This window comes from Dendrobates tinctorius, unplaced genomic scaffold (assembly GCF_039654945.1).
Source record: "Dendrobates tinctorius isolate UK_male_01 unplaced genomic scaffold, ASM3965494v1 ptg000133l, whole genome shotgun sequence".
NCBI lineage: Eukaryota > Metazoa > Chordata > Amphibia > Anura > Dendrobatidae > Dendrobates > Dendrobates tinctorius.
Window position 1 is genome coordinate 18,468,766 of NW_027361801.1, and position 19,853 is coordinate 18,488,618.

At 45.4% G+C, this 19,853-nt stretch overlaps 1 protein-coding gene across 2 annotated transcripts in view; it reads left to right on the forward strand.

Moving 5' to 3' along the window:
• HPRT1 (hypoxanthine phosphoribosyltransferase 1) overlaps window positions 1-19,853 on the forward strand; it is a 130,949-nt gene that overhangs the window by 13,558 nt on the left and 97,538 nt on the right. For both annotated transcript variants that reach the window (XM_073543514.1, XM_073543513.1), the window contains exon 2: window positions 3,479-3,585. In XM_073543514.1, coding sequence (XP_073399615.1) covers window positions 3,479-3,585 — 107 coding nt within the window. The remainder of the gene's footprint in view (window positions 1-3,478; window positions 3,586-19,853) is intronic.

The window sequence follows — 19,853 nt, forward strand, 5'->3', positions numbered from 1 at the left end:
AGGGAGGGGGGAGCAGGTGAATAAGCCCCGCCCAGCGGACCGGACATTGGCAATTTACATACATCTGAACCGATATAAAAAAGGTATTTATACATGAAAGGTGCGGGGTCAGGGGGAAGCAAAAGTACTACGAGAATCCATATGTGACACACAATTGAATGATATCATTATATGATGTCTCAAAAAAGGGGTGACAGATTCCTAAAAGTCTATATGTAGTGGGGGCACCAGTAATCCGCTGTGGTGATGAATTGGCACAAGTGGGTCCAGGCTGTACCCTCAGGTCTGAAAATGATGATGTTGGTGCACTAGGCTTAGGCCTGTTTCACACTTCCGTTTTTGTGTCCGCCAAACGGATCCGTTTCCGTTTTTTTGACGGAAACTGATGCAAACGGATCCGTTTTAAAAAAACGGATCCGTTTTTTTGACGGATCCGCGGTAACCACTAATGGAAGTCTATGGGACAAAAAAAACGGATCCTGCAAAAAAATGGCGGATCCGTTTTTTTATGGAAACCAACGGATTTTGACGGATTTGAAAAAACGGAAGTGTGAAACAGGCCTTAGTTGTAGTGTGTCTTTCAGGCATGCCCTATATAGAAAGGGGAAAGGTGAATGGTATGTCTAAATTTGGTAAGTCACATTTCCCCATTGATTTTATCTCTGATGAGAATGACAAGTATTAGTATATGACAAGTTACCTCCGCACCCAGATTGTTAATCACATTGCTATCATTGTACTGTGCAGACATTTCTTTCCTCTAGCCTTCCATTTCTGCTTTTATTGTATAAGCCAAAAACTGACACACTCCTTAAATAGACCATTTCTGGTCAGTACTGCATAGTGCATGGTGACAGTGGTGCAGTGCCGCCTCCTCTCCGTGTTGCCTCTGGTGCTGGCATGGGTTTAGTACTTTTACAGCTGGGCACACACTTGGTTTGGGATCTCTAACGTGTTATATGATATTCTGTATAACAAAAGATGTTTGTTCCATTCCTAATCACTCGGGAGGTGCTTCACTGTAGGTATGGAAACATTCAAGGTTACACATTTCACAGAACTTGTCGCCATGCCCTTGAGAATAATCTGTGTAAAGCAAACTTTATACAGTGGAGGTAGAGCTGGGACATCTAAAGAGGGTGAAACATAACGAAGTGGAGACCATGTAAAGTTACAGATCAGAGTCACCGAGTGCTAAGGGGCAGAGGACATAAGTCACCAATGCTCTGCTGCCTCCATAACTGCAGAGTCCAAACCTCCTCTGGTATTAACATCAACGCAGAAGCAGTGAGTCGGGAGCTTGATTGCATGGATTTCTATAGCTGAGCAGCTGCATGCAGCCTTACATCACCAAGCACAATGCCAAAAATTGGATGTAGTGGTGTAAAACCACCATCACTGGGCTCTGAAGCAGTGCAGACCTTTTATGTGCAGTGCCAGATCACACATCTCCATCTGGCATGTGATGAACGAGTCTAGGTTTGACAAATGCCAAGAGAACATTACCTGCCTGACCTTTCCCTCTCACCCCATTTTTGTTTTTCTCCTCGGGATGAACATCGGACAATTTTTCATATGCTCATCTAAACCCAGCCCTACAAATAGACACAAGACAGTTTGAAGAAAGGAGGATATTTTTAAAAATCTGTGCCAGTGTGTTATAAATGTAAATGAAAAGGTCATATGACATCAAGTAGAACAAAAAAATAAGTTTGAGATGTTTCCCGAAGCAACAATGTTCAGCTAATAAATGGAATCTGTCAGCAGGATTTCACCCCCTAAATTATTTGTGTGCATTTAACTTTTTCAAAGACAGGTGCAGCAGTACTAATACATGGCCATTCTGTTCCTCTGTTCTTAAGAGAATAAAATTTGAATTACCGTATAAGTCGCCACCCCCCTAATTTTGCCACCAAAAACTGGGAAAACTTATTGACTCGAGTATAAGCCTAGGGTGGAAAATGCAGCAGCTACTGGTAAATTTCAAAAATAAAAATATATACCAATAAAAGTAAAATTAATTGAGACATCAGTAGGTTAAATATTTTTTTGTATGCTCCATACAAAATACACCCATATAATGCTGCACAAAGGTTAATAATGGCCCCATAAGATGCTCCATAGACTATGCCCCCATATGCTGCTCCATAGATTATGCCCCCATATGCTGCCCCCATAAGATGCTTCATAGATTATTCTCCCATAAGATGCTCCATACATTATGCCCACATAAGATGCTCCATAGACTATGCCCCGTATGCTGCCCCCATAAGATGCTTCATTGATTATGCCCCATATGCTGCCCCCATAAGATGCTCCATAGAATATGCCCCCATATGCTGCCCCCATAAGACACTCCATAGAATATGCCCCCATATGCTGCCCCCCTAAAATGCTCCATAAAATAGGCCCCATAAGTTGCCGCTGCAAAAAAAAAAAAAAAAAATGACATACTCACCTCTTGTCCCTGGGGGCCAGGTGCTGGGTCCTGAGCAGGCGGAGATGCCGGCGCGCTATGGGGGACAGGTGCCGGTGTTGCCGCTGGCTCAGGACCTCACACCTGAGATATTCACCTGTCTCCCGTTCATCGCTGCTGTCTGCCGCATCCTGTGTCAGTGACGTTCAGACAGCAGAGGGCGCGGCTCGCACTAACCACGTCACTGCACCCTCTGCTGGCTAAATATCACTGACAGAGGACGCAGCAGGCAGCAGCAAGCATCGATGGACTGGAAGCAGGTGATTATCGAATATACTTACCCCCTCCTGGCGCGGTCTCTGCATCCTCCCCCAGCTTCTCCCACGGTCTCCCTTCCTTCAGCGGTCATGTGGTACCGCTCATTAAACTCATGAATATTTGCATATTCATGAATTTAATGAGCAGTACCACGTGACCGCTGAAGGAAGGGAGACTGTGGAGAAGCAGGGGGGCTGCAGAGATGAGTCAGGGGGGTCAGTATGATCTGACACTCCCGCTCCCCCTCCCCGCTGACCCCCAGGTATATGACTCGTGTATAAGCCGAGGGGGGGGGGGGGGGGAACTTTCAGCCCAAAAAATGGGCTGAAAATCTTGGCTTATACACTAGTATATATGGTAATATGACCATGGTAGATCTGAAGCCTCCTCCACTCCAGCTCTATGCTGTGCCTTCCTTCACTGCTGGCCTCTTTCTCTTCATTTTTTTGTTCTACAGGTAACATTTTAATACTTATAGAATAGCTTTTTTTCTGACTAATCCCTGGTTGCTATTGACTTGCTGCCTATCTAAGCCGTACAAGATTGCTAGACGTGTTCTATCTGTTCATGAAATAATAAAGCCTTCTGATAATGATGGCGCTTTTGGCAAAGTTCTGTGGCTTGTGTGTCACATTGCTTGACGTATATGCCATTTGCATGTGTCTTGTTTCCGCTGCACTTGACAAAATGTGGAGGTTTATCTCTAGGATTACTTATTCAAATATCTATTCTTCTCTTCTGCAGCTTGCTGATGATGAACAAGGATACGACCTTGACCTGTTCTGTATTCCTAAGCATTATGCTGCGGATTTGGAAAAGGTCTACATTCCCCATGGACTAATAATGGACAGGTAGGTCGCAGTATTTGCAGTGTTTTAGGATTACTTTAAAGTCACTTTGAAAATGTTATGTGATCTGCAGGATGTTGTAGAGCAGGCGGGGCTGATCAGATCGATACACATTTTATGGAAAACGTTTCAGTAAAACTTGCATTTTATTCATTGAAATCCGAGTCCAAACACCATAGATTTCAATGAATAAAATACAACTACAAGTAGTACTAAATCGTTCTCCCCGTGTTTGCGTGGGTTTCCTCTGGGTTCTCCGGTTTCCTTCGCACTCCGAATACATACTGATAGGGAATGTAGATTGAGAGCCATAATGGGGCCAGTGCCAATAATGTCTGTAGAGCGCTGTGGAATTAATGGCGCTATATAAGTGAAATAAATTAACCTTCTCCAGCAAACCTGTGTCATTCTGCTCCGCTTCTCCTTACTGTGCTGTCTACAGATCAGACTGTATGTACAATGTGACACGTTCCCTTTCAACTAGAAGGATTAGGGTGGACACACATACTAGGGAGCCCCTGTGCAAGACCAGTAAATGGGCCCACGCTAACTCTCAACTATCCACCAGAAATTGTGTGTCTCTCATATACAATTTAGAGATATATTGCTGCTAGTGGCTTTTATCCCATTTGGTATGTCTGCCCCTGCCTCTGTGTTTATGCAAGGTATGCTTGAGTTCTCACCCACCCTTGTCCGGTGCTTCTGAAGGAAACCTGTCAAGACTGCTTATTTCTGTACAGAATCCAGTGCAGCAGCTAAATGAGCGTGTCTGATGGCTATCAAAGAATTACAAAGAAAAAAGTACAGAACGGTTATTTTTTTTCTTTTCTTCCAAACCAACGTAGTTTAATAAAAAAAGCAATCTATTTTACTGATTCTCAACATTCATCTGTGTGTTTTATTGGTTTTTTTATTTCACCTTCTAGCTGGGGCAGGCAACCTCTAAAATTGAGTTCCTAGCGCATCGTTGACCAACGTATCACCAGTGATTGCAGAGATCACATCCATGCCCCGGCAAGGATTGTAGCACTTGCATCATAGGGTTAACTGGACAGTGACAAAGCCATTTTCTAAATGAGCAATATGATCAGTCACAGGTCATGATGCTGAAACCTCTGACAGTCAGCTAATCACGGGTACGACTGTTGGTCACACACTCTGTTGTTTTGCACCAGTGAATGAATGGACTACCATGTAAAGCTGCGTCATGCCAAGCTATCTAGCATTTCCCACACTGGTTACTGGGTACAACGTCTGCAGGATATGGGCGCTGTATGCAGAATTGCAGATACAATTATGTGCATGGGGTTTTATGGTAAAAGGATGCCATCTGAATCTTTCTTGCAATTTTAGTGAGTCATCGTACATTTAGACAAAAAGAGAGAAAAGGATTGTTATTTTTAGCTGTAATTGCCTGACTCATTATAATCCATTTTATTTGCATTCTGTACATTTTCTCTGGAATATAAAGCACATTTGGGTAAAACTGTAGAGAATGAGCAGTTTTATCTGACTACATTGTAATGTAATAATCAGGAGCGCAGCAGGAATAAAATAAGTGCAAAAGTACCCATTTGTGACCTGGTGACGGGTTCTCCTTAAAGGGAATCTGTCAGCAGGTTTTCTGCTATTTCTTTTGAGAGCAGCATGATGTAGGCAAACAGACCCTGATTCCAGCGGTGTCACTTGGATTACTGGGTGCAGCTGTTGTGACACAGAGTTCTTAGGCCTCTTGCACATTTCCGTTTTTTGACGTCAGTGTAAATCCACCAGAATGTGAAAAAACGGATCCGTTTCCGTCATGGCACAAACGGAGGCCACCGGATCGTTTTTTTTTACGGATCCACATTATCAGCTAGTGGTGGAAATTTTAAAGAAACACAAGCCGAGAGAGAGAGATTTTTCTGCCACCAGAACGGAATTTGGGGTTAAATTGCTCGCAAGGAAATTCTTCCGGGCATGCTCAGTGTCAAAAAGCGGATCCGTTGCCGGATTACGTCAAAAAACGGTTGGCAACGGATCCGCCGCCCATAGGCGACCATTATAACGAATGGCGGATAGCGGTGGATCCGTTGCTATCCGCTATTTTGACGCTGACAAAAAACGTTTCATTGTCCATCCACTGAAGTCAGCGGACGCCAAAATTTTGGCGGATCAGTCAAAAAATGGATCCAACGGATGACCATCCGTCAAAATCCGCCGCTAATGCAAGTCAATGGGGAAAAAAAACAGATCCACCAAAAAAAAAAAAAAAATGGCGGATCCGTTTTTTTTTTTTTTTTTTTGCAAAACGGCGGATTTTGACTGATGGCAACAAATGGAAATGTGAAACAGGCCTTAGATGTAACATGAAGCAGAGATGAGAAGACTAACCCCACCAGCACCACATATCTGTGTACATTGTTTATCGGCAGTGAGCTGCTTATCACAAGAGGAGGCAGAGTAGGATGATTTAGCAAATGCCAGCTAGTCACAGTAATGATAATGGCCTAGTACTAAACCCTTCATTGTAAGTAAACGGCACACAGCCTGATAAGTGATACATTACTGAATTCTGTGTTTCAGCCCCTATCTATTCTTGCATAGCAAGACCCTGCTGACAGATTCCATTTTAAAACCACGACTTTTGTGGTTACGAGGATGGTAAACTACTATATCCAGAAGCAGGACCTGGATGTGACTAATACCATTACTATATATTCTCTGTACTCTTCATGCAGTAGCCTTGGACCTTCTCTATGATGGATTTTTCTTATAAGTAGCTGTTGAATTCCTGTACTAAGACTTGTACATTTTAGCATGTTTCTGTGTGATCTGCTAGTCTGTAAAGGTACTGTCACACTTAGCGATGTACCAGCGATCCCGACCAGCGATATGACGCGGTCAGGATCGCTGGTACATCGCTAAGTGGTCGCTAGTGAGCTGCCACACAGGCAGATCTCACCAGCGACATCGCAGGGGTCGGAGGTCGCTAGTTACCTGTCAGACAAGGCGATCCTGCGTCCTCCCGCCCGGCTCCACGCATTGCTCATTGTTTCAGCAGGAAGCCCAAGCAGGAAGCTGACGACGAGAAACAGTCCAGGACGTTCTCGCGCGATCAGCGATAACCAGCGGGGGAGCGGTCGGAGGGAAGTATCACACACAGCGATATCGCTAGCAATATAGCTATAACGTCACAAAATCAGTGAAGTTATAGCAATATTGCTAGCGATATCGCTTAGTGTGACAGGCCCTTTAGTCTACAGCTGCTTTTCTGTCCACTTCACTGAGCTTTTACAAGAATGTTATGTGGAAAATTGATGATTTTCCTGTACATGAATATCTGTAGAAGGCGGATGTTGCGGCTCGGCTCGTGCGTGTGATCACATGGATGTGCTCGGGGATGAGCACTCCAGTGTTGTGCAGACAGCTGTCATGTGCTCTCCCTGTTTTTGTAACCCATATCTACACTGTACATTAGGAAGTTTTCATATGTTGTGTTATACTGAAGCTTCCTTGGTGGCTCTGCTGTGCAGGTCATCAAACTGGATATGCCGAGAGCTGTGGCTGGGATTTATAACAGTATATCATGTTACTGCAGGGGGCGATGCTGCTGCTGTTTTATTTTCCTTTTAATTTAAATATTTTACAATTAAATATTTACATGAAATAAAACCTATTTTTAGTGCAGTATAAAGTCATTAAATTTCAAGTGATCCAAATCTGAATATTTTTTTTTTCTTTACATCTAAAGGGTATGTTTCCATGGTCAGGATTTGCTGAGGACTGGACGCTGCGTACAGCTGCAGTGTCCAATCCGCAGTGTCCAGATGTTACAGCATAGTGGATGGGATTTTATGAAATCCCATCTCCATTACGCGTTCAAAGACGCAGGTGGCAGACCTGTGTAACCGGATATGCGGCGCGTCTTTCCAGACCGCATGTCTATATATCTTGCGGAGACGCACAGTCTCCAAGATAAATAGTACCATTCCATGTATAGGATGAACACATGCGGAATCACTGCGCGTACAAAAGGGGGCAACGCTTTGGGCGGAGCGGGTATCCACTGCGTCCAAAGCGCTCTGAATCCGGAATGTGGACACATACCTTAAGATATTTATTTTCTTTGATATTTTTTGAAGTGCTACTTAAGTAAATTAAAAACTATTGAATTTTTATCTTCATTATTTATTTTTTTTTATAAAGAACCTGAATTTTGGGTTTGTATGACTTTACATTTAACATATCTTGGGATAGGAGATACATACTGTAATTTTGTTCAGAATTTTACAGGCTTTAATTTGATATTTATCGGTCGTCCATGACAGCACCACCTGAGAGAGGGGATCCGCCCTTTAGGAACAGGAAACCTACAGATACAAAAGGGTGGCACCTCTCCCACGCATCGGTTGGTTTCCTGTTCCTAGAGGACAGGACTCCCTACAGATCGTCCGTCATGGAGTCGTCATGGATTCCCAGGCCGGCTGACCGACCCAGGTAGCGGGGGGGTCTCCTACCTCGGTCAGTGCTGGGTCCCTGGAAGCGCCACGGTGGGGCCGGGTAGGTCACCACAGCAGTGGACGGAGCAGGTGGAGCAGAGGGTCCGGTGGACACCGCCTCCAGAGCGCCAGCACCGGGTAAGTATGCCCTGGGCCCTCCTGGTGCGCTCCCCCGGGTCCGGTCCTCCTGGTCGACGTCGGCGCCTGGTCGGCGGTCATGGCGGCACGCGCGGGTCTGGGAGGCATTCCGGGCGGGGGGCGCCGTGCCGGCTCCTTCGCGCGCTCCCGCAAAGCTCCGGTGAGCGGCGGAAGTGACGCGGCGGAAGGGGCGGAGCCGGGAACGCCGAAACCGGAAGTCGGGTGCCGGCCTGCTTCCGATGCGCGCCGCAGGTGCACGCCTGTCCGGGGGTCGCGGGCGCGCCTTCAGGAAGGTGGGGGTTCCCGGAGCATGGGGGGGGAGGTCACGGGAGGATCCCGGGTGGGTGGTGCCATGGCCAGATCCCTGCTGACCCGGACACCAAGAGGCCATATAAGGCAGGTGGGGACGCTGTGGGGGTGCTTCCGAAGGGCCCAGCGATGGATACGACGGAAGCCCCCATAGACCAGCAGGACGAGGCGCAGGAGCGCCCGCAGAAACAGGCCACAACAAAACCACATACGAGTGGCCAGCAAAAGAAACAAAGACGAACAAGCGACCAAAGCCGCGGAAGTTCCTCCAGACTAAAGGATCCCCCTGCCTCCCTCCGTGATCCGGTACCTGCTTCAACTGCATGGGTAAGAGATCTCCGTGAATGTACCCTGATGCAGTGTTCCCTTATGTTTTTTCACAGGGGAAGAAAGCTACGGGAAAACAGAAGCACAGGGAATGTGCCCTCTGTAGTTGCCCCCTACCAGATGGCCACCCTAAAAAGTTATGTCAGCCATGCATACGACAGACGGTAGGGGTTGATAGAGACAGGGAGTCCAGGGGTAGATTGTCAGACCCTTATACTCTCCCCTGTTTACGCAGGTAGCGGAAGAGACACCTGACTTCAATTCAAGCCTGAGGGAGATAATCAGGTCGGAGATGAAAGTCTTATCTCAAGGGGAACCGTCTAGAAGAAGAGAGACTAGTGTTTCAGGCTCGGAGGCCTCAGTCACCCCTAGGAAAGGCGATAACTCCTCGGACTCCTCGGCCTCCTCGTCGTCTTCCTCGGATGAAGACTCTAGCCGGTTCAGCTTCCCCTTAGATCAAATGGACAGACTAGTGAAGGCAATAAGGTCCACCATGGGGGTAGCGGACACAAAACGGGAACTCTCAGCACAGGACATAATGTTCGGGGGTCTAGACCCCAGAAAACGCAGGGCTTTTCCATTAAATGATAAAGTCCAGAGCCTTATAGACCGAGAATGGAAAAGACCTGAAAAAAGGGGCACCATGCCACCAGCTTTCAAGCGAAGATACCCCTTTGATGACCCAGTTGTAAGCAGATGGGATAAGGCCCCGAAACTAGACGCAGCAGTAGCCAAAGCGTCCAAAAAATCCTCCATACCCTTTGACGATATGGCCTCCTTGAAAGATCCGCTAGATAAAAAAGCAGATTCTTTTCTAAAAGGAACATGGGAAATGTCAGCAGGCGCACTAAGACCAGCGATAGCTGCCACCTGTACAGCCAGATCCATGATGGTCTGGCTAGATCAACTGGATTCCGAGCTAAAAGACGGAGCCTCAAGAGCATCCATTCGAAAAAATCTGCCTATCATCCAGAATGCCGCTGCGTTTTTAGCCGATGCTTCAGCAGACTCTGCAAGGATGGCGGCTAGAGCCGCGGGTCTATCTGATGCAGCGCGGAGAGCGCTGGGGTTAAAATGCTGGCCGGGAGATATTCAGGCCCGATCCCGTCTCTGTTCCATTCCTTGCGAGGGGGAGTATCTATTCGGCCCCGTCCTGGACGAATTATTAGAAAAAGCTGGGGATGACAAAAAGAAATTTCCCAGTCTGCCGAATCCTTCTTATAGACGTCCCTTTACCAGGAAAGAATATTTCCGTAGAAGGCCGTCCAGAGATCAGGGCAGATGGGATGAGAAAAGAAGGAAAGGTACAGGATTCATGTTTGGAGGAGGGGGGCGCCAGGAAGGTCCAGCTCGTGACACAAAAAAGCCGCCCCAATGACTAGTTGCCCTGGTAGGAGCGAGACTAGCTGCCTTCTACCCAACCTGGTCGTTGATCTCTAATAGCATCTGGATACTGGGGGTAATAGCCGTGGGACTGCGACTAGAATTCTCTAGGATCCCCCATGATCGATTTAAAATCACCCCACTCAGGTCTTCTACTTCAGAACAAGCTGCCCTGGAGGCCGAGGTTCATGACCTGTGCGGCAAGAAAGTCCTAACAGAGGTCCCAGAGGGAGAATGGGGGAAGGGTTTCTACTCCCCTCTGTTCCTGGTCCGCAAGCCAGACAGCTCCCTTAGGGCTATAATAAACCTTAAGGCCCTCAACAAGTTTCTGGTCATACGTCCGTTTAAAATGGAAACAATTAAATCCACAATAAAATTGCTGTTCCAAAACTGCTTTATGGTGGTGTTAGATTTAAAAGACGCCTACTACCATATACCCATCCATGCAGCTCATCAGCGTTTTCTCAGAGTGGCGGTTCAGTTAGAGGGGTCAGTTCGACATTTCCAATATGCGGCCCTTCCCTTTGGGGTGGCAGTCGCCCCCCGAGTATTTACTAAAGTGATAGCGGAGGTCATGGCCCATCTACGTGAGTCAGACATTCTGGTGGTCCCCTACCTGGACGATTATCTTATCGTAGGCAAAACGGCGAATCATTGTTTGGAACAGCTACAAAGGGCAATGTCTGCCCTAGAGCGGTTAGGATGGTTGCTGAACATCAAAAAATCTCGGTTGCAACCGATGAGAGTCCAACAATTTTTGGGCCTAATCCTAGATTCTGAGAAACAGGAATGCCGTCTGCCTCCGGAGAAGCTTGTTTGCCTCCACTACCAGGTCCTGAACGCCTCCAATAACCCAATATGTCCCTCAGGAAAGCCATGTCCCTTCTAGGCTCTCTGTCGGCCTGTATCCCGGCAGTCCAGTGGGCCCAGTTTCATGCAAGGAAACTACAGAGCGAGGTTTTATTACATCAAAAAATCCTTGGGGGTTACTTGGAGGGCCAGCTAACCTTGTCCCGTAACACAAGAGAGTCCCTAGAGTGGTGGCTAGACAAGGATAATTTATCTAAAGGGGTACCCTGGGAGTATAACATAACCCGCATAGTCACCACGGATGCTAGCCCTTCCGGTTGGGGGGCTCATATGGGTGAAATGCTAGTCCAGGACCAATGGGAACATCATCAGTTAGGAATGTCGTCTAACCTAAAAGAATTGACAGCAGTAGAACAGGCGGCTAAAAAGCTCCTTGTGTATCTACAGGGCCATCACGTGCGAGTGTTCTCCGACAATCAGGTCACCGTGGCGTATATCAATCACCAAGGCGGGACCCGTTCCAGACCCCTGATGATTGTAGCAGAGCAGCATTTTCTATCTTTAACAGCTCTACATATAAAGGGGAAGGACAACGTCACGGCAGACTTTTTAAGCCGCAATCAGCTAAAGCAAGGAGAATGGTCCCTAAACACCTCCATATTCAACCTGATTGTACAAAAGTGGGGACATCCAGAGGTAGATCTCTTCGCCACCAAGGAGAACAAAAAATTGAGACAATTCTGCTCCCTAAATCCCAGAGAGAATCCTCTGGCGGTAGATGCCTTTCTGATAAAGTGGGACTTCAGGCTAGCCTACGCCTTCCCTCCTCTGTCTCTACTACCCCTGGTGATGAGGAAAATCAGAAAAGACAGAGCGAGGGTTATAGTTATCGCTCCATTTTGGCCCAGGAGGGCATGGTTCTCTTGTCTCAGGACCATGTCGGTATCCGATCCTTGGGTTCTTCCGGACATCCCGGATCTCCTATCCCAGGGCCCAGTCTTCCATCCTCAGGTGGCTGGCCTACATCTGACGGCGTGGAGTTTGAACAGTCACTGCTAGAAGGGAAAGGCTTCTCCCCAGACCTAATTAACACCCTACTTAAAAGTAGAAAAATCATTACCACGAAAATTTATGTTAGAATTTGGAAAAAATTCCTTCAAAACTCAGGAGTAGTCGCTGGGGATTCAGCACCTATAATTCAGATATTAGAGTTTCTACAGAAAGGTCTGGACATGGGGCTTTCCACCAGTACCCTCAAAGTACAAGTATCAGCCTTGGGGGCCCTTTTTAGCTGCAACATCGCTGGTAATTACTGGGTCAGCAGGTTCATTAAGGCGGCAGGCAGAACCAGACCAATAGTGAAGGATAGATTCATGCCATGGGACTTGAACCTAGTCCTCACTGCTATGACGGAAACCCCATTCGAACCTATCTCATCGGCTTCCATAAAAAACCTGTCCCTCAAAATAGCCTTCCTGGTAGCTCTAACATCAGCTCGCAGAGTAAGCGATATCCAGGCATTATCTAGGCGTCCTCCTTATTTACAGTTCAAAGAGGATAGGGTAATACTTAGACCTGATCCAGCGTACTTACCTAAGGTAGTTTCTAGCTTTCATAGGACACAGGAAATAGTCCTCCCATCCTTCCTCCCTAATCCAGCTAACGAGAAGGAAGAGAAACTACACACCCTGGATGTTAGGAGATGCCTCATAGAATATCTGGCAGTCACCGACCCTTGGAAGAAAGATAATGCCCTGTTTATCTCCCATCAAGGCCCTAGGAAAGGTTGTAGAGCGTCGAAAAATACACTAGCCAGATGGATTAGAGAGGCGATTTCAATAGCATACACCTCAAAGGGCAGGTCGCCACCCGGGAAGCTGAGGGCGCATTCCAACAGGCCATGGCGACCTCGTGGGCCGAAAGATCAGAAGTCTCCATTGACCAGATATGTAAGGCGGCTACTTGGTCCTCTCCGAGTACCTTTTATAGTCATTATAGGCTAGACTTGGGTGCTTCCACAGACCTCTCTTTTGGTATAAGGGTACTGCAGGCTGTAGTCCCTCCCTAAATAGTTTTACTCTCTGCAATTCTCTCAGGTGGTGCTGTCATGGACGACCGATAAAGTCTTAGTTACTCACCGGTTAACGGTATTTTTCGGAGTCCATGACAGCACCCGTATATTCCCTCCCTTTAGTTTAGTTTGGGTGTGCACGTCTTCCTCTTGCATATGCCCACTGGTGACACACGTTTATAATAATAGAATACTATACATAAATCATGCATTAACCTTGGAAGTCCTCTTGTGCTCTGTAATCCAACTGATGTGTGGGAGAGGTGCCACCCTTTTGTATCTAGGTTTCCTGTTCCTAAAGGGCGGATCCCCTCTCTCAGGTGGTGCTGTCATGGACTCCGAAAAATACCGTTAACCGGTGGGTAACTAAGACTTTCACAAGTATATGTTTTGTTTTTTTTTTGTTTTTTTTTTTTTTTTGTCAAGTTCTAAATTTTGATAGGCAATTTTGAGAAAACGTTGTTACATGATTTTTTTCTTTTTAAATTTATATTACTTATGTTCAAAGGATGGTGATGGACCAGAAGGTGGGAAAAAAGTCACTTCTACTTCCTTGTCATAATCTTTGGAGAGTACATTAACCAGTCAGCAGTGCCGATCGTATTCAGAGGTCACATAACCAGTTATGTAAAACATTGCCAGTCTTGTGCCACCTTCAATTACTTCATGGACTTCACTGTTGCTATTGCTGAATTAAAAAATCCTTGTTTTTATTCTTTCAGTACATGGAATGAAAGTGTGGTATTGCTGTGAGGGGGGGGCTTCTGCTACATATAACTAATGTTTTAACAAACTGTCCTCTCCTTCATAGTCCTGGTTTGTACATTACCTGATCTGGATGTTAAGAATATTTTTCTCACACCAGTTGAAAAGTTTTGCGGTGTTATGATTTGGTCTGAACACGGACTCTGAAGGCTAGCTCAAGCTGCAAGGTGTTTCACAGTGCCTCCTAAACCACCATTCAGTTTCCACTCCAAAATCTTTCTTGTGATGGCATACATTCATAAAGTTTCTCCTGTTTTTATACTGTGCAGAAGAGCCATCTGAGAAGTTATAGACCTTGCTCAAACTTGGTACGATGTCACTTTTTATAACTTTTTTTTTTTTTTTTTTTTTTTTTTTTTTTTTAAAATTGACCAGCTATTGAATCATGAAGTAAACACTCCAATATCAGAACTAAACTTTTGTATTTTATTTCTGACTGTGCTTCATCTAAGCTGATGATGCAAATGGGAGTGTTGGGATGTCCCAGCCCCTGATGAAGAGTGATAACAATTCGTTTGAGTATCCCTTCATGCACTGGGGGAATCGTCATAGCAGGTCTGTAATATAAACAGAATCCTAAGTTCAGTACACAGTGCATGGTAGGGAATTTTGCCATGACTCTAAATTATAAAAGTTATATTTTTAAAAGATTTAGTAATTTAAATTTACTTTTGGGTTTCGGACTATCAGATGGTCACAGAAACATTCTACAGTCTTCTGCACTTTTAGAAACTGTCACCGCAGATGTTTGTTTATAAGTTATATGATCCACCATGGACTGTTTTGAAATTATTTAATTTTTTTTTCTTTGAGAGCCATTACTGGAGGACAATTTTGCATATATTTAGGTAACAGATTGAACTCTTTTCTGGACACATTATATGAGACACATACTCTGTAACCACCAAGGTTGGACTTGCCAAACTGAATTTCACCTTCCCTCCTTCAGTACATGCGCATACTGAATCTGTGCCATCACCATCAGCCAGGACACAAATCTTGGGTCGCAGGTCCGCACATTTTGAAAATCCTATTTTGGCAGAAGTTTAACTCCTTTCCGACATGTAGCGTAATAGTACGCTCATGTCGGACTCCCCCCTGTTTGCTCAGCGCCGGAGCCTGCACCTTTCTGGGCACATGACAGTTGATCTATACAGCTGACATGTGCCCGCAACAGTCGCGGGTGGAATGGCGATCCTTCCGCAGCTATTAACTAGTTAAATGCCGCTGTCACTAATCCCGCCCATTGCTGACCCCTTCACATGCTCACAGGTCACCCATGGGTCGACATGACAACCAGAGGTCTGCAGCAGACCTCTATGGTTGTCATTGCCAGATTGCTATGTGCCCCGCCCCATGGTCGGCGTTCATAGCAAGTGAGCATTTCTGCTACAAACAGGCGATCTGATCATCGCCTGTGTGTAGTAGAGGCAATCAAAGTACCGCAGTCTCCCACTATTGAAGCATTGAAAAAGTAAAAAAAGTTTTAAAAATATTAAAATATATGAAAGTTCAAATCACCACATTCAAACTAAAACAGTAAAAAATAAAATATACACATATTTGGTCGCCATGTTCAGAATTGCCAGATCTATCAAATATAAAAAAAAATTAACCCGATCGCTAAATGGCATAAAGAGAAAAAAATTTAAACCGCCAGAATTACGGGGTTTTTTTGGGGTCACCGCTACATTGCAATAAAATGCGATAATGGGCGATCATATTATCGTATCTTCACCAAAATGACATCAATAAAAACATCAGCTTGATACATAAAAAATAAGCCCTCACTCAGCTCCAGATCACGAAAAATAGAGACGAAACAGGTCTTGGAAAATGGCACTTTTTTAACCCCTTCATGACCGGAGGTATTTTTGGTTTTGCGTCTTTGTTTTTTGCTCCCCTTCTTCCCAGACCCATAACTTTTTTTTTATATTTTTCCATCAATATGGCCATGTGAGGGCCTCCGGCGATACACTGACAGGAGCTAATCGCTCCCGCAGTGATTCAGCTGATCAGCACTGCTGCTGTTACTTGTGGCACTGCTGCATGGGAAAGTTCTCACACAGCGGTAGTGCCGTAGGTGAAAGGACCGGAGCTAATGAACTCCGGTGAACTCATAGCAGTGCACTGAAAGGTCACCCGACCCTCAGGTACAGGGGGACTTGTACTTCATCCCGGGGGGATGGCTTTGCCCCCCCCCCCCCCCCCCCCCCCCCGTGGCTACGATCGCTCTGATCAGCTGTTTCACTTTCAACAGCCAATCAGAGCAATTGTAATATTTCACCTGAGTCCCGGTGTCCCTCCTGCATCCTCCATGGACGCCCCCATCTTCCGGTCGGCAGATTCATTCATTCCAGGTACATTTTGATCACAGTGATAAAAATAAAGTAAATACCCCCCCCCCCCCCCCTTTATCACCCCCATTGGTAGGGGAAAATAATGAAATATAGAAAATATATTTATTTTTATTTTTCCATTAGGGTTGGAAATAGTGTTAGGTTGGAATTAGGGTTAGGAATTAGAGTTGGGGTTGGAATTAGGGTTGGAAGTAGGGTTAGGGGTGTGTTGGGGTTGGGATTAGGGTTAGGGATGTGTTGAAGTTAGGGTTAAGGGGGTGTGTTTGGGGGTTAGGGTTGAGTTAGAATTGAGGGGTTTCCACTATTTAGGCACATCAGGGGGTCATGGCACCACCATTGATCCAGCCAATTTTGGGTTCAAAAAGTCAAACATGCTCCCTCCCTTCCAAGCACCGATGTGTGCCCAAACAGTGGTTTACCCCAACATATGGGGTATCAGCATACTCAGGAAAAATTGCTCAACTTTGCTGGTCTAATTTCTCCTCTTACCCTTGGGAGAATAAAAAATTGGGGGCTAAAAAATTATTTTTGTGGGAAAAAAAAGATTTTTTATTTTCACGGCTCTGCGTTAAAAAGCACTTGGGGATTCAAAGTGCTCACTACACATCTAGATGAGTTCCTTAGGGGGGTCTGGTTTCCAAAATGGGGTCAATTGTGGGGGAGCTCCAATGCTTAAGCACACAGGGGCAATCCATACGTGACATGGTGTCCACTAACGATTGGAGCTAATTTTCCATTCAAAAAGACAAATGGCGCTCCTTCCCTTCCGAGCCCTGCCGTGCGGCCAAACAGTGGTGTATGACCACATATGAGGTATCAGTGTACTCAGGAGAAATTGCCCAACACATTTTAGGATCCATTTTATCCTGTTGCCCATGTGAAAAAAAAAAAATTGAGGCTAAAAGAAAATTTTGTGAAAAAAGGACTTTTTCATTTTTACGGATCAATTTGTGAAGCACCTGGGGGTTCGGAGTACTCACTATGCATCTAGATAAGTTCCATAGGGGGTCTAGTTTCCAAAATGGGGTCATTTGTGGGGGAGCTCCAAAGTTTAGGCACACGGGCTCTCCAAACACGACATGGTGTCCGCTATTGATTGGAGCTAATTTTCCATTAGAAAGTCAAATAGCTGTCCTTCCCTTCCGAACCCTGCCGTGTGCCCAAACAGTGGTTCCCCCCCCACATATGGAGTTTCAACGTACTCAGGACAAATTGGACAACTTTTGGGGTCCACTTTCTCCCTTTACCCTTGGGAAAATGAAAAAATTGTTGCTAAAAGGGTTAAAAATATAATAATTTTTATTTCTATAGCGCCGACATATTCCGCAGCACTTTACATTTCAGAGATATAGACCTGAAGGGTTAATAAACTTCTTGAATGTGGTTTTGATTAGCTTGACGGGTGCAGTTTTTAGAACGATGTCACTTTTGGGTATTTTCAGTCATATAGACCCCTCAAACTGACTTCAAATGTGAGGTGGTCCCTAAAAAAAAAAAAAATGGTTTTGTAAATTTTGTTGTAAAAATGAGAAATTGCTGGTCATCTTTTCACCCTTATAACTTCCTAACAAAAAAAAAAATTTGTTTCCAAGATTGTGCTGATATAAAGTAGACATGTGGAAAACGTTATTTATTAACTATTTTGTGTCACATAACTCTCTGGTTTAAGAGAATAAAAAATGATTTTTCCACAAATAAATGCAGAAATTATTGACCTAAATTTACCACTAACATGAAGCCCAATATGTCACGAAAAAACAATCTCAGAATCGCTAGGATCCGTTGAAGCATTCCTGAGTTATTACCTCATAAAGGGACACTGGTCAGAATTGCAAAAAATGGCCAGGTCATTAAAGGGAATCTGTCACCCCATTTTTGGCCTATAAGCTGCGGCCTCCGCCATCAGGGGCTTATCTACAGCATTCTGTAATGCTGTAGGTAAGCCCCGGATGTAACCTGAAAGATAAGAAAAATTAGTTAGCTTATACTCACCCGGGGATCCTGTCCGATCCGATGGGTGTTGCGGTCCGGCGCCTCCCATGTTCGATGACGTCCTCCTTCTTACTTCTGCTGCGGCTCCTGTGCAGCCGTACTTTCTCTGCCCTATTGAGGGCAAAGTAAAGTACTGCAGTGTGCAGGCGCCGGACCTCTCTAACCTTTCCCAGCGCCTACGCACTGCAGTACTTTGCCCTTAACAGGGCAGATAAAGTACGCCTGCGCAGGAGCCACGGCAGAAGTAAGGAAGAGGACATCATCGCTAGAAGATGGGAGGCACCGGACCGCAACCGCCCCCCGGTGAGTATAATCTAACTTGTTTTTCTTCTTTCAGGTTACATTGGGGGCTTATCTACAGCATTACAGAATGCTGTAGATAAGCCCCTGATGGCGGTGGCTGCAGCTTATAGGCCGAAAATGGGGTGACAGATTCCCTTTAAGGTCAAAATAGGCTGAGTCATGAAGGGGTTAAGGGGTTAATGTACATCTATAGTGCATCATAAGTCAAAATAGGGCCTCTTTGGGTTCAAACAAATAACAATCACCCCTATCTATCAAGCATTTGGGTATCAGAGCGGGGGGGGGGGGGCTTATGCTGAGGAGCCCAGAATTTTGCATTCTTGCTTTCTCCACTGGTGTCAGCTGAGCACAGTTAGGTTGGCGCTTTCAATATCTCTTAGCTAAATGCACCTTTTTGCCTGCTGATCACAAAAGCTGCCATCGGCCAGACCTGTTATGATCTGATTGACAGTGTGGGGGGGGGGCCATTTCCATATACCTTATATTTAGCCTGTAGCAATGCAGCACATATCCTTGCCTTTATCACTCCCGCTGTGTAATGGGAGATATACATGGAATGCAGGGAAGAAGAGCACGGTCAGGTATTGACTCAAAAAGTAAAATCCCAAAGTGGAACCAGATGGTTTCCAAAAAATGCCATCCAACGACTCTATATATCCGGGCAAACCCTGAGTACTTGTCTGGCTTCTACTGGTTGACGTTGACGAAGGATCAGGTGGAGGTTGATTGAAGTTGTAGTTCCCACAGTACTTGCTTCTCCAGAAGGGAGACCATGATAACTCCTCTAGATTGACTAATTAAATGAGCAAACGTGACCTTGTGTTTTCACTTTGCTTGGTAATCCACCTTTATCTGATGAAAAGAGAAGACTGATGCCCCTGAAGCGATCTATAAAATATGTAGCTCATCTGATTGCAGAAATGAACAGCTACATTGCCTGGAAGTAGAAACTTACCTTCATGCAGGACACTTTACTTAGATGTTTTTAGCGGGTGGGTTAACACTAAGAAGACAGAAAAAGTTTAAAGGGGATGTCTTCTCCACAATATTCCCTGTTCGTATGCTCTTCTAGGGCATCTGAAGGTCATGGAGTGGGGTGGACCTACATAGACCAGAATGAAGAGCCACTCTAGGGGCCTGTGCACACGTCGCAGATTTGTCACGTTTTTTTGTGCGTAGATTTGTCAAAAATCCTAAAGGATTCCCTGATGCCGGCAGAGTGAATGAGAATCCTGAAGTCTCATGTACACGTTAATTATTTTTGAATTGCAGATTTAAATCTGCATCATGTCGACTCTTGGCTATGTACACGTGTTGTTTCTTTTATGCAGA